The 13,115-nt window shown below is 55.9% G+C and overlaps 4 protein-coding genes across 4 annotated transcripts; 3 read left to right on the top strand and 1 right to left on the bottom strand.

The window, feature by feature from the left end:
- Positions 1–484: 484 nt before the first annotated feature.
- On the top strand, positions 485–2,086 carry N656DRAFT_189218 (uncharacterized protein). Its single transcript, XM_064808820.1, has one exon. The coding sequence runs from the start codon at positions 674–676 to the stop codon at positions 1,649–1,651; it is 978 nt and encodes a 325-aa protein (XP_064668553.1). The 5' UTR covers positions 485–673; the 3' UTR covers positions 1,652–2,086.
- Positions 1,717–4,436, bottom strand: N656DRAFT_799696 (glycoside hydrolase family 55 protein; the record flags this gene model as incomplete). Its single annotated transcript, XM_064817903.1, has 8 exons — positions 1,717–2,234; positions 2,287–2,354; positions 2,413–2,580; positions 2,633–3,467; positions 3,522–4,011; positions 4,073–4,146; positions 4,226–4,300; positions 4,358–4,436. The coding sequence occupies 8 exons, from the start codon at positions 4,434–4,436 to the stop codon at positions 1,717–1,719; spliced, it is 2,307 nt and encodes a 768-aa protein (XP_064668554.1).
- A 1,556-nt stretch (positions 4,437–5,992) lies between these two features.
- N656DRAFT_189068 (uncharacterized protein) lies at positions 5,993–6,793 on the top strand. Its single transcript, XM_064808819.1, has one exon. It carries the CDS (start codon positions 6,117–6,119, stop codon positions 6,582–6,584), a length of 468 nt encoding a protein of 155 aa, XP_064668555.1. The 5' UTR covers positions 5,993–6,116; the 3' UTR covers positions 6,585–6,793.
- A 1,929-nt stretch (positions 6,794–8,722) lies between these two features.
- Positions 8,723–12,030, top strand: N656DRAFT_712919 (uncharacterized protein; the record flags this gene model as incomplete). Its single annotated transcript, XM_064811858.1, has 5 exons — positions 8,723–8,841; positions 8,902–8,997; positions 9,343–10,533; positions 10,597–11,543; positions 11,612–12,030. 5 exons carry the CDS (start codon positions 8,723–8,725, stop codon positions 12,028–12,030), a joined length of 2,772 nt encoding a protein of 923 aa, XP_064668556.1.
- Positions 12,031–13,115: the final 1,085 nt, after the last annotated feature.

Genomic DNA, 13,115 nt, shown 5'->3' on the forward strand with positions numbered 1-13,115 from the left:
TCTCAATCATATAGAAGTTGATTCCTTAAGGGCTCTTCAACTGTTGGCCGTGCTGGTCCAAAGCGCCGTTAAGAATTCGGCGATGATCTGCTCGGATCCAATTCATTTGTTTTTCACTGACGTTACACCAGATTTCGCCCTGGGTATTGTCCCGGTTGACCCATGATGGAAAGAAACGTCTACACGTGTAAATGTCGTGAAGGCGAGGTGGTCGGCTTTGCAAGTCCACAAATGCAGCCAGCCAGCGACCTATGAAACATCCTCGGCAGTCGCACCTGGTTCGAAACAGGGCCATAAGATATACACTACGCAGGCATCCCCGAGGAGGACAGCGTCATATTCCAGTTCCACCCTCATCGCAAGGCAACGTTGTATCCGATGAAGAGGCTGTACGTAAGTACACCAGTCTCACCAGTGTACCGAAACGCATGTTGTGAGTTGTCCACCCACCTATGTACCCCAGAAACGACTCGCTTCCCCGCAGGTTCGGGTGCGTCTCCGCCTCTCCGCATACCTAGCACAAGCTCCTTCTCCATCGTGTAACTTGTACCCCGCAGTGCCATTCATCAAGTGCCTGTGGTCTCCAACTTCTCCTTCCTCCAATCCTCCAACTCCCCAAACATTTCATCCCAGTCACATCGGAATCACATTCAAAAGTCCAATCCTCCCGACAATGTCCAAGCTTGCAAACCTTCGCCGCGACGGCTACGTCATAATCCCCAATCTACTCTCCCCCTCCGAACTTGCCCCTTTGCGCGATGCCGCCGCCCGGCTAACAGCCGTGGCACGCAGCGGGGGGTGGCCGCACGTGCGCACCGTGGGGAAGCAGTTCCCTCCCTGGGACGGCTCGCGGGTGGCCCAGGGCCAGTGGCCGGGGATATGGGGCGTGCAGCACCTGCTGCACCCGGACCTGCCCGTGTCGGAGGCTGACCGGGACCTGTTTGTGCGGGCGTATTTTTCCAGGGGGATCTTGGCTGTTGCGAGAGAGCTGCTTTTGGAGGTGGGGGATCATGCCGATGAGAAGTCGGATGGCGTAGAGGAGAGAGGGAAAGACACTGGTCGGGAGGATGATGATGGCCTAGTCATGGAGCTATGGAACATGCTTGTCCGCCCGGACCGCGAGGACTTTGCGCTGCGCTGGCATCGCGACGACATACCCCCCGAGGTGACGCCCGAGGAGGAGGTTGCCAGGCTGGTGGGCGGCAGGAGAAAAAGGCTGACGCACACGCAGTGGAATCTCCCGCTGTTTGATGACGACAGCCTGATTGTTGTGCCGGGCAGCCACGCGCGCGCGAGGACCGAGGTCGAGCGCGCGGCCGACCCGTACGCCGAGTCGCTGCCGGGGATGATCAGAGTCGAACTGCGCGCCGGGGACGTGGTGTTTTACGACAATAATATCCTGCACCGCGGGGTCTATGAGACGAGCAAGGAGAGAATGACGCTGCACGGCTCGGTCGGCCACGTCAGTGGTAGTCGGGAGCGGGCGAGGAACGTCCTGCAGCATGGAGTAGGGGAGTGGGTGGATAAATGTGATTTTTCGGGGTTAGGGGACGGGGAGGAGAGGGAGCGGGCTGAGCGGATGCGGAGGAGGTTGGTGGAGATGGGAAGAGAGAATCAGGGTAGAGATATCGGATATTCCTTGCAAGGCTAAACCTAGCTATGTACGTGGACATTCTACCCCTGGATCTTGTCTATTTACAATCCGTCGCTGACTTCTCAGTTGCTCTTGTACACGGCAACGTTCGACGCGAATGTGTTCACGTTGTCGGCAAACCACGCCACCTGCGCTCCGTTCCGATTGAGCATCTCCCTCGTGCCGATCGTGTTGAGGTTGTAGATATTCACGTTGGTCGCAGAGCCCTCGATCGAAGTGATCCGCTGCTGGCACGTCTGCCCAGCGCTAAACGTCGAGCATGCCGTGCTGTAGTTGTCAAAGAACGAATAGAGCCCGGCGCCGTAAACAAGAATGTCGCGCGAGTTGATAACGCGGAGACCCCACGCAGCTGCGCAGTTGCCCTGCACGCCAGCACACGAAGCCGTGAAGTCGGGGTCGTTGATGGAGGCAACTGGGCGGAAGGGGACCAGGGCGTTGGGTGTGGGCTGGAAATAGGGCGTCTCGGTCTGGATCTGGCCCATGAAGATGTTCTTCGTGTTGGCCAGCTGGTATTGGTAGAGTACATGGTGTTCCGAGCCGGTGCCCCAGAGCCAGAATGGGCCGTTTTCTGACTCGATATCTGTTGTCAAAGGTAAGCATCGGCCTGTGCAAGCCAAGCCTTTGTCACTTACAAATCCCCCGACCGGTGTAGATGGTGATCTGCGTGTTCGCTGCGTCGTCGATATCATGGTCGGCAGTCCTGTTACCCTCTTGTCAGTGCAGTTCCGTCGTTCCACCCTTTCCAGGGAGCAACATACCACAGCCACACGTTCTCCATGTACAAGTTGCTCGCTTGGCGAGTAACATGCATCGCCATATAAGCAACGATGCAGTTCGGATTGACCGTCGGGTTGCCCGGCGTCTTGAGACACTGCGCCACCTGCTGCTGGGTGCCTGTGAAACCGCCAATGCGAACATGAACATCCCTAACACCACTGTCAGCCATTCAGTTCATCTTTTCCTTTTGGTTAGACATACCACATCCCGCTGGGAGTGCCGCTGGTGGCCAGATTCCACTGTATGCAGATGGCACCGGCTTGGGGACCTTGGGTAGACACGATGAAATCGCTCAGCTCGACCTGGCCGGCTTGGCCTGAGGTAGTTCCAACCTGAACGACGGGCTTGGGGTTGTTCATGTCGTTGAAGAAGGCGCCGGAGGAGAGGATGACGGGGAACGACTCGCCCACAATCTTGGCGCCCGGCGGGATCCGGATCGTGTTGGTCACGCGGTACAGCCCGTAGTCAAGGAACAGAACCTTGCCCTGCGCAACGGCGGTGTCAATGGCGCGTTGCAGCGCAGCCGTGTCGTCGGTGGCGGCGTCGCCCTTGGCTCCCGCCTCGCGGACCGAGAGGAAGGAGGATGCAGGAAGGTTCTCGTATTGAGGCTTGGAGCGCGTGTAATACCGGCCGTTCGAGAGCAGAGTCGCCGGGCGAGGGTTGGGCGTGATGGGGCCGCTGAACTCGCGGGCGCTGTTGGGAGCATAGTTGTGGCCGTTGGCCCACGCCGCAATGGTCATCGACCCGGCCGAGCCAGCAAGTAGTGTGCTGCTGCCGGGCCCTTGCACTGCCACGGGGACATTGCTGAGCGCAATGTTCTCCATCACCAGGCTGCCGGCGGTGTCCGGGTTGGTATTCGGGGTCCAAGCAGTGAGGATGCCAACTGGCACATTGGTGAAAGAGCTGTCAAAGACGGTGATGGAACCAACGTCGAGTTTGTTGTTTGAGCCCCCGGCAGAGATATCAATACCAACTCGGCAGTTGTTGATAGACAGCCCATGGTAGGTCCAACCCCAATTCCAGATTTGAATGATGGCTTTCGCTGTCAGCACACACAGTCTTCAGGCAGAGCGCCAATCTCTCAACTCACCAGTCTTGCAGTTGTTGAACTTCAGGTTTCGTGCGGTAAATTGCTGGTTACCCATGCTAGCGCCTGTGGCACCGCCATTGAATGTAAGGTCGACGAGGAGCCCACCGCTACCTTCCTCGATGAAAAGCCCAACATGCACGACGTCGGCTGTAGCAGGCATGTTGAACACGATGTTCTGGAGACTGGTGGCCTGGGCAGTGGGCCAATGGATTCCCGTTGCGGCGGTCGCCGGGGGGATGGCCGTGGTGTCGAGGACAAAATTGCGAATCGAGCGGAAGAAGACGTTGACAGATTTCCAGTTGAGCACCGGAGTATAGTAGGGATTTCCGTCAATGAGGCCAAAGCCGGCAAAGTTTGCTGTTGCCTTGAGTGTTGGCGGCGACGAAGCGTCGCCGACCAACTGGGTGAAGTAGGCCGGTAGGATGGACGAGGAGATCAGATATGTGCCAGCAGGGAAATAGACAACCGCGGGAGTCATAGTCGTCGATGTCTTCAATACCATTAGCACTCAGCTAGGTCACGCAGTGCCTTGTTAAAGGGTGTTGACTTACGCAGCCCCTATTGCAGGGGTTACCAGCGTTGATAGCCGCGTTAATGGCCGCGGTATCGTCCGTAACGCCATCACCTATTGCAATATCAGCCATATTGTTCCTTTTGTCATGACAGCCAGGCCGCGTCTGCCAGCCCATACAGAGATCACGCACCCCTTGCGCCGTAGTCCTTGACATTGCGGAAGACGGGATAGTTCGCTTGGCCAGCGAAGGGCGCAAACCCCCGATCTACCAGCACATTAGCACGTTTCTCGCACGACAACATGATGACCACACCGAACATACGAGGAATATTTCCAAGCCAATGCCCCTGGACGGTGGAGACGAGGCTGGCGGCAGCCAACAACACCGTTGAGAGACGCATAGCAGCGATTTTGATCCTGTGCTGCACGGCCGACTCGAGAGATATCGGAACCAAGTCGTTGAGCCTATCCCGGTTGAAGGAGAGGGGGGCACGAGGTTGCCCACCACATGATGCAGGATCCCTCGCGGGGTTAATATAGTCAACAGAGCGCCATGCACATACAACAGAAGACCGTCGAGTTACGCATGAGACATGTCCACACGTGCGAGATTTTTTTCCTGGGGAAATTCGAGGGGCGACCATCAGGGCCTTGATGGGAGATGTTACCTTACCCAGAATGCGCGCGATGGCACCGGCGACTCCACGGGGCCGGCGCAACAGGAGTGATCCGGTGGTGACCTATGTAACCATGAGAGCGTAGATGGCACCTTCGCAGTGAGCAGGTCGTTGTGTTCTCCGATCAGTGCCACCAAAGGGCCGATTGCCCGAGCCCCCATCACGGCGCTTGTCTCCGAAACCATGCAACATGGCCGTGGTTCTGGGTTGTTTGCCGCTTGGCTGGGGTGCCTGGTTGGCTGGAGGGGAATATAAGAGCATGAACCACCATGTCCATGGAGATGTTTCGCAAGAAACAGAATGTCACTGCCTAAAAGTTCCAAGATGAACAAGTGCCAAGGGAGATTTTGGGGCATGTTTCTTGTGAGGAATGAACACCGACTGCTCACTTGACATGTCTCACTCTCACTCCCACATCGAGACTGGGCTTTGGTGTGCCACAAACGAACAGTTTGACTTTGAGAGCAGAAGCATCACCTTGTGACTGTGATCGATTTTGTTAGGTCAAGCCCCTTTTTTCTTACAACATGAAGACGGGATCACGCGGGAACAGGCGAGTTAGTAAAGGGGGCGTGACGGGAGGATTTCACCTCCAGTAGATGAAGTAGGGGGCCCAGTTAAGCTTCTGGACTCCACCTGCAGCGTCTGATTCGCCAGTCACAGCGAGTTGTCCAATGGAGGGGGGGAACTGGAATGTAAGAAAAAGAGACCGAATGCTACCCGCCCTTTAGCCAACCACGAATCGTCAACTGGAGCACCCGCTTGTAGACGGGCCATCGGTGTTGTACTGGAGTGACGTTCGATGTCTTTAGTCAGGTGGGGAACACAACAGAGGCTGGTTGACGTTTCGACAGAATGACCAGCACGTCAAGGCCTAGCAGGTAGTTCACGCCAGAGTAGTGCCTAGGGCCCTAGAGCCCTGTGCGGGCCGTCACCTCCGGACGCTAGGATGGTGAATCCGGCAGGTCCCGTACTCTTCCCCGCGCGCGGTACGGAGTTGGGTCCGCTGCATCTGATGAAGCGCGAGCCGAGGAGGCGAGATAGCCGGGGCTCTCAGTGTCTAGATTAGGGTTTAGCGCATCCATGGGTCTAGTTATTGTTGCCGCTTGGTATAAGACTCTTTGCACCAGCTTCCTACCATGTCGTTCCTTCTCCATGTGCTAGGGCTGTAGGGTCTGGGGGGTCGCAACTCGAAAGTTCTGTTGCGGGCGCAGACGTCGGTGTGTGGGACGACGAAGCGTGTGCCGGGTCCCCGAGCTCTGTTGCTTCTGAGTTGAGACCCGGAGCGATATGCGAGCCTTGACTGCGAGGCCTAATGGGAGATGATCGCGCGAAACTCCATCAACGCTTCATAACAGCGTCCAGCAACCCTTCGCGTGGGAAAGGTTGCCATAGGAGGACTGCATGGCTGTTGACGAACGGCTGTTTGCACAAGCCATGGAACTGACCCAAGTCCTGAAAGCCCATCATGTTCTTCCGCCAGACAGGAGGAGAAGGCCTCGAGAAAACGATGGAGGCACACGGATAGCCGCGCAGTGTCGACCCCCAAGCCAAGCGAATTTTGCCTATTTGGACCAAGTTAGAGGACATATTGAGCGCGGCAGGATGTCGGTAGGCTCAATGGTTGCTTGCCGACAAGATGTGTCGACCTTGAGAGATGTTGACATCGGGCTCATTTTGCTCCACAAGGTCCTAGACTTTTCTTGGCGGCGAGCCGCTGCGTCCTTGCCGCCATGCTGCCAATCCACCTATCCGTCGAAATCTAGAACAGCACTGCATCGAGCGAGCCCGTCCGCAGCCGACACTGTCGCTTCCAGTCTTAAGCAGTGCCCGCGATGGCGTCCCGCGTTGTCGGCAGCTTGGCGAACATAGGTTCCCGGGGCCCTGGAAAAGAGTTCTGGTCTGCCGTCGAGGCTAGAGATGTTCGCGTCGAGTATGCAAGGGTGTGCAAGCAATAATCTGGGAACGAAGTCGAGTAGTGACGGTAGCGCACACTCCGCTTGTCTTGCATGCAGTACGCAAAAATTCAGTTGTGGCCTTTCCCAGATTGAGCCATGCAGCTCACGGGCAGCCCCCCGCTCCCCGCATTTTCTCCCCGGACTGACAGGGGCTCAGTTGCTGCTCCCCAGATCTCCAATCCTGGACCTCCACACCCGCACCTCCACTGCTGGGCGAGTCTGAATGTATGTAACTTACTGTAACCTACTGTACTGAAGGTATTGTACATACAGTACTGTACAGTACATACCTACCTAGGTAGCGACCAGAAGGGGGGCCGAGTGCGTACGATATGTGCATTGTTGTCTTAGGTAATTATCACCTCTCTTCCCACAAAAACTATTCTGATATGATATGGATGTTCGTAACATTTCGTTTTCCTGTATCAGTTTTTCCCCTTTCTCAAAGTCAGCGATTCTCCAATTGTTTACATGGTGCAGGAGCTGCTCCCGCGTTTGGGAGCTTTGGGCCCGCAAGTTCCTCGGTTCGTCACACGTCAATTCCAAGGTCCACCCCGCTCCTCGGTGTAACATCTGAGCTCGGCTCTTCTGCTCGAGGATGGGACGTCATTTCGAGGAAGAAATCGGTACATACTTCGTAGTGTTGGGCGGTCAATTTCTGTGCCGAGACTTTGCTCTCTGCAAGACACTGATGCATCGTTAATCAGGTACTTCGTACGAAGTAGGTGCAGACCAAACCGACCTGTCCAGCATTCAGGTTCAGCGAAGCGGAGATCTGAGCCAACCTGGAAGTTTATCTAGAACGGCGCAAGGGCCTCCTTCCAAGTCGGTCTTGTGGAACCAGTAAATTAATTCATCTGCACGGTATCAGGTATTGTACCCGTACGTGATGTGATGTAAGGAGGACGGTACGGAAGTTGCATTGTATTATTACATCGTACGTTTTTGCGTACTGTTTGCTGTGGTGGTTAGGCGGGAAGAGGAAGTTTGGTTCGCCCCTTCTCTCTCCCCGCCCTTTCTCCTCTTTTGCACCCCCTCGTTGTTTCCGACTACCGACAGTCCCCTTTAAGTTCCCCGCCTCCGCGTTTCTGCAATCGTCAAATGCCTGCCCAGCTCCCGAGGTCGCTTGGATGCTCATTTGCTTAGGTCTTGAATTGTTCCACTCCTTCCGCCTCTCATCCGGATATGCTGTGGCTCTTCACAATATTGCGGCACCCCGCCTGGTTTTCCTCACTTCCTCGTCACACCAACCCAAGTGCCTGAAAGACTTGTTGATGTGCACAATTTGGACAGCGGGCGGGCTAATACCTACACCACACTTGGATGCCAATGCCAAGCAAGGGCTACACACGCAACCCACAACCCTTTTCTGCCCACTTTTTGGGCTCTCCCCCACACACCCGCTCCCATGCGTCTTGCGCATCCTCAATAGGTTGGCGTTTGTGTCATGATACACCGACTCTCCTACAATACTATCATTGAGCGCCCCGTTCACATCCTCGCCTGATTCGAGCCTGCAGCGGTCGAGACACAATCGACACTGCCCTCTCCAAGCCCACCTTCTGTTATTCGAGCATTGACGCTTGGGAGCCTCTGGACCCAAGGGGCTTGGAACGAGAACAGGACAATACCAAGAGTTTCCTGGTTGCTTGCTGTATGGGTGTGGGCGTGCCCGGCCTATGTAAGCGGGGAGCAAGCAGGGGGGCATACCCGGGCATCCGGTCAGTCGGACGAGGTTAACCCCAGGCCTGAATATATCAAGACAGGCCGTGTTTATTGCTGCTCGATTCGGCCATCTGCTCCCGCCGGCACGGCACGCACAACATACCGGCACACTCCTATCTCAACATCTTTCTCCATCTACACAGTATTTTGGTCTGTCTGCTCTCACCCTTCCTCCGTCCACCGGACCATCCCCCAATTCCCTTTCTTTCCCTTCCCCTCCCTCCCCCCCACACTATAGTGTGCGTGGCTTTCTCCCCTTCAACTGTACACAACATTGCCCGCTCCAATACCCCAAAAATCTCCTCTTCAAGCCCTCTTTTCTGGGCCATGCTCCCCATCCAGTCAATCGAGGGCCCCGCCCCGTCCAGCACTGCCGACGAGAATGGGGAAACCCGGCAGCAAAAGCCCAAAGCCCTGCCGTGCAAGTATTGCAGCAAGCGCTTCAGGTCAGTCGATCCATCACCTCATTCCTCTGCATATTGGCTTACATTGCACCTTGATATTAGGCGTGTGGAGCATGTCCAGCGGCACGAGAGAACCCATACTAAGGAAAAGCCCTTTGCGTGTGCCTGGCCTCGTTGTGGAAAGACATTTGGACGACGGTGAGCTAAACCCACTTGACCTGCTTCCCGTCGCAGCCCCGTCTGCATTGTCCTACCTCCAACTGGTTTAGGCCGTGATCGCCTGCCAACCCGCCTCCTCGCTTCCTGCCACTTGGTGCCCGGCGGCCTTAAGACTACTGTCAAGGTTCCAAACTCCAAAACTCCTCCCCCTCCTCCACCTACGCCACACATCCAGTTCCGTCATTTCATAAGCCTCCCCTCGTAACACTACGAAATACTCATCCTGATCCCTTCTATCTGGTGCCTCCCTGAAGGGCAGCAACCGGACACGAATCATCTAATCGAATCCCGGCTGCTATGAACGTATGCTTATATGGACATTAGAGATCTGCTCGTCCGTCACGAGAAGCTTGTCCACCTTAACGAAGGCAGCGGCAACAAGGATGGAAGTCGACAGCGCAAACCCTCCTCCGGGGGAGTTCCCACCGTCCCTGGCGAGAACCAGGTTGACACCGAGATGCTTGGTTTGCAGCAACAGCAGCAGCGCCAACAGCGGCAGCAACGTCCGACAGCGCAGCCGCACTACGCATCGGATGCCCTACAATCAGCTGTAGCTTCGTCGCTGCCGCCAGATTCTCGCCTTGCAGCACGAGCCCCCGCGTGCAATCTGGATCTGCTTTCCGATGCCGCGACCCATCTTGCTTCGGGTGGCGAGGTCAGCAGCATGCAACCAGCAATGATGCAGGGGCTCGCCCAGGCACCAGCAGATCTAACACACGTCAAGACCTACCATGACGGCATGTCGTATGGAGATCGGGTTCGGGATCAAGATCCCTCTGTTATGTCCGCCGGCTATCCTGCCCAGCCGCCGCCCTCCGCATTTGATGACTACAACCTCTTTCTTGACGATTTCGCAACTTCCTCACACTTTTTGCCGCCGTCTCTCGAGAGTGAGCAAGTGTTTGGTATGTGGTCTCGACCAGGCGGTGCAGATCTGGCTCGGGGCCCGTCAAAACCCCCTTCGGCCTTCCCATCTAGGTTTCCCTCATTACAGCCAGATCTGCGCGATCCGTCAGACGGAGGGGCTAGAATGCACGAAGATGGAGTTCGAGCTCCAAACTGGAGGATATCGGCCATGGACCACACGGTCATCAAAAACCGGCTGGACGAGTTCTCGTCGGTTCTTCCGAACGACTTTATCTTTCCCTCACGGCACACCCTGAATAGGTTTTTGGAGGGTTATGTTAGCGGTTTCCACGAACACCTGCCTTTCCTTCATTTGCCCACTCTGGCGCCGACTGAGCTTTCGCCCGAGTTACTGCTGGCAATACTGGCAGTCGGGGCGCATTATCGATTCGAAACAAACCGAGGCCATGCGCTGTGGTATGCTACCAAAGCCGTTGCGCTTGAGCAAATACGGCGGCGACATAGCCACGAGGTACATGGCCTGCTCCCTACACCAGCCGCTTACAGTCCGCATTCCACTCGCCCTTCTCCGAGTTCTGGGTTTCGCCACTCCTTCCCGTCGGTCCATCAAGACCGGCCGATGACTCAAGATACACACCGAGAGCCATAGTAAGGCCCTTCCTCCGCATTGCAAGCGACATCATGGTTTGGCCCTGGTACTAATGTTGATAGCTCCCCAAATACACCACAGTCACGCCTCGAGACGATCCAGGCCCTCCTCCTACTCTTTGCCGTTGGGCTCTGGGGCGCGAAAGCGATACTCCACGAAGCACTCTCATTACAGAGCTTGCTTGCTCTGCTGCTTCGAGAAGAGGGTCTCGCAGCTGAGCCCAATCAGCAAACAACAGACTGGGAGGCCTGGATCCGACTGGAGGCAGCCACACGAACCAAGCTGGTTGCGTACTGCTTCTTTAACCTATGCAGCATTGCGTACAACAGTCCTCCGCTACTTCTGACATCTGAAGTACACCTGTACCTACCCAACCCGTCGCGGCTATGGAGGGCCGAGAACGCCTGGCAGTGGCAGGAGGTTAGGCAATCATATCCCAACATCGAGATCTCCTTGCAGGAAGCCTTTGCGAGGCTATTAAACCGCCCTTCACAAGCGCCGCCATCCCCTCTCACCTCTCTGGGCAGCTACGTCCTCATTCATGCGCTGATTCAGCACATCTTTTTACTCAAGCAGACATCCTTCTCTAGCCTTTCCCCGTTCGAGATCCACAGGAGCCTGAAGCTCGAGGACGTGGAAGATATCAGCCAGGCCCTTCGCGCCTGGAGCCTGTGCTTCGAGCAACACCGCCAGATGCGGGCCAACGAGCTTGCAGCGCAAGGCATGACGGGGGAGGCCTTCTCCGAAGGCCCTGTAGCCTTTAACTCCACAGCGCTGTTGAGACTCGCGTACATCAGGCTACATACCGACTTGAGTCCGAGCCGCAGTCTGGAGACTCGCGACCACGTCCTGATAGCATCCGCATTCAGTGACGCCCCGCTGCTTGTAAGGAGTCCGCGGCTCTGCCGTGCCGTGGTGCAGGCCATTCATGCCTTGTCGATGCTCGTCAAGATGGGTGTGAATTACGTGGCCAAGACAAAGTCGCTGGAGTGGAGCATGCAGCATTCTTGTAAGTCTTGTTTACGTCCCTTGACTCGTTCCCACACCTCCCGCAATCTAACCTTCATAATCCGGCAGTGTGCAATCTAGAATGCGCCGTCCTCCTCTCCAAGTGGCTGCTCACCTTGGCGGCGATTGGCCCGGCCGAGCCGCCACCATCAGTCGAAGAGAAAAACCTCCTCGAGATGGTCCGCCGCATGCTAGACGAGACAGAGTTCGCCGTTCCGATCGACCCGTCGCTGGCGGGCTCAAGCCACGGTCACCCTCACCATCAATCTTCACGATCAATGGATATGTCCGCTACGACCGACTGCACCAAGCTGAGGCAGCTAGCGTGCGCCGTCGTCCGGCTGTGGGCCGAAACCTTCAAAGGGGCCCACATCTTCGACATTATGCGCATCATGGCGGCCGGGTTGGAGGGATATGCGGATTTGATGGAGAAACCTAGGGATCGGACGCCGCTGGGAAGGATTGTGCCGAATCAGGGGCTGGGCTGATTTGTGTCCGGCAATGGAACCCTCGATGTTGCAATTCAAAGAAAGGGAAGCACAGGCCGGCTGCCACCTCAATGTGTAGGCAGACTCGGGGTGCCGCTGGACGGATCGTATATGCTATCTGATCCAAGTGAGCAGACATCAGGGTCGCACGGCCAAGGTACTTCCGGCAGGGATTGCTTCTCGGTGGATTTCCGCCCAGTCGCTCAGGAAACAGCCCCTGGGATGAAACGGGGGCAAGAACTCGGCCACCCGAGAGAGAATAAGGCCGTGATATCCCTTTGTACGAGTGACTAGGATGTTAATGCAGATGCTATGTACTACTGAGTAGCCGCCACATCGAATCACACCTTCGCCCGGTGCTTCTAATGTAATAAAAACCTAGCACATGCATGGTGATGTTGTTCCCACTGCAGACTTCCTGTTGGAAGGTCGTGTGCAGGGACACATGCTAAATGTTTCAGTCTGGGTCCCCTCATTGGAGTCACCATTCCCACCCGAGACTTGCATTCTCGACTAGGCTTTGTATGACTGATGATCACGCCACAGGGAGAACTCGCAATGTCCACTACGCATACAGCAAGAGGGGAGTGCCAATCTACACGGCTACAGGCTCGGAAAGATAGCATCAGGGTCCATGTGAATATATGATGTGGTTCGCTATGGCAAGGCTTGCCTGCAATGTTCTGGACTGCAATCAATACCTTCACAGGCCAGAAACCGGTACAGTAGAGCCTATAAAAGTATTGGACCAAATCACTTGACTCCTTACCCCTACCAGAAACCAGAGGAGAGACGGGTAAAGCAAAATCCGAAAGGCATGTGTGTCGAGCTACTCCGTACAAGTTTGCCTCATGAAATACTACGTCCGCACACAAAACCTACGAACCAGCTATCACCATCGTTGGATAAGGGGAAGAGATATGTACATAAGATGAATCGTGTAGGTGATCCACCCGGTCCACCCCGGGTGTGGTCTATCCTACCTACCCTGGCGAGCCTGGCCTAATCCATCCTACTTGCCCCTTTGTCTCTCCCTCCCTCTTCGCAGGACATTTGAGGACCATGTCGGGTAAAAAGTCAACGAT

Source organism: Canariomyces notabilis (genome assembly GCF_033297395.1).
Source record: "Canariomyces notabilis strain CBS 508.74 unplaced genomic scaffold N656scaffold_17, whole genome shotgun sequence".
Taxonomy (NCBI): domain Eukaryota; kingdom Fungi; phylum Ascomycota; class Sordariomycetes; order Sordariales; family Chaetomiaceae; genus Canariomyces; species Canariomyces notabilis.

Excerpts from the sequence above, each read along its gene's own strand:
- N656DRAFT_189218 (XM_064808820.1), top strand. The coding sequence starts at position 674 with ATGTCCAAGCTTGCAAACCTTCGCCGCGACGGCTACGTCATAATCCCC.
- N656DRAFT_189068 (XM_064808819.1), top strand. The coding sequence starts at position 6,117 with ATGGCTGTTGACGAACGGCTGTTTGCACAAGCCATGGAACTGACCCAA.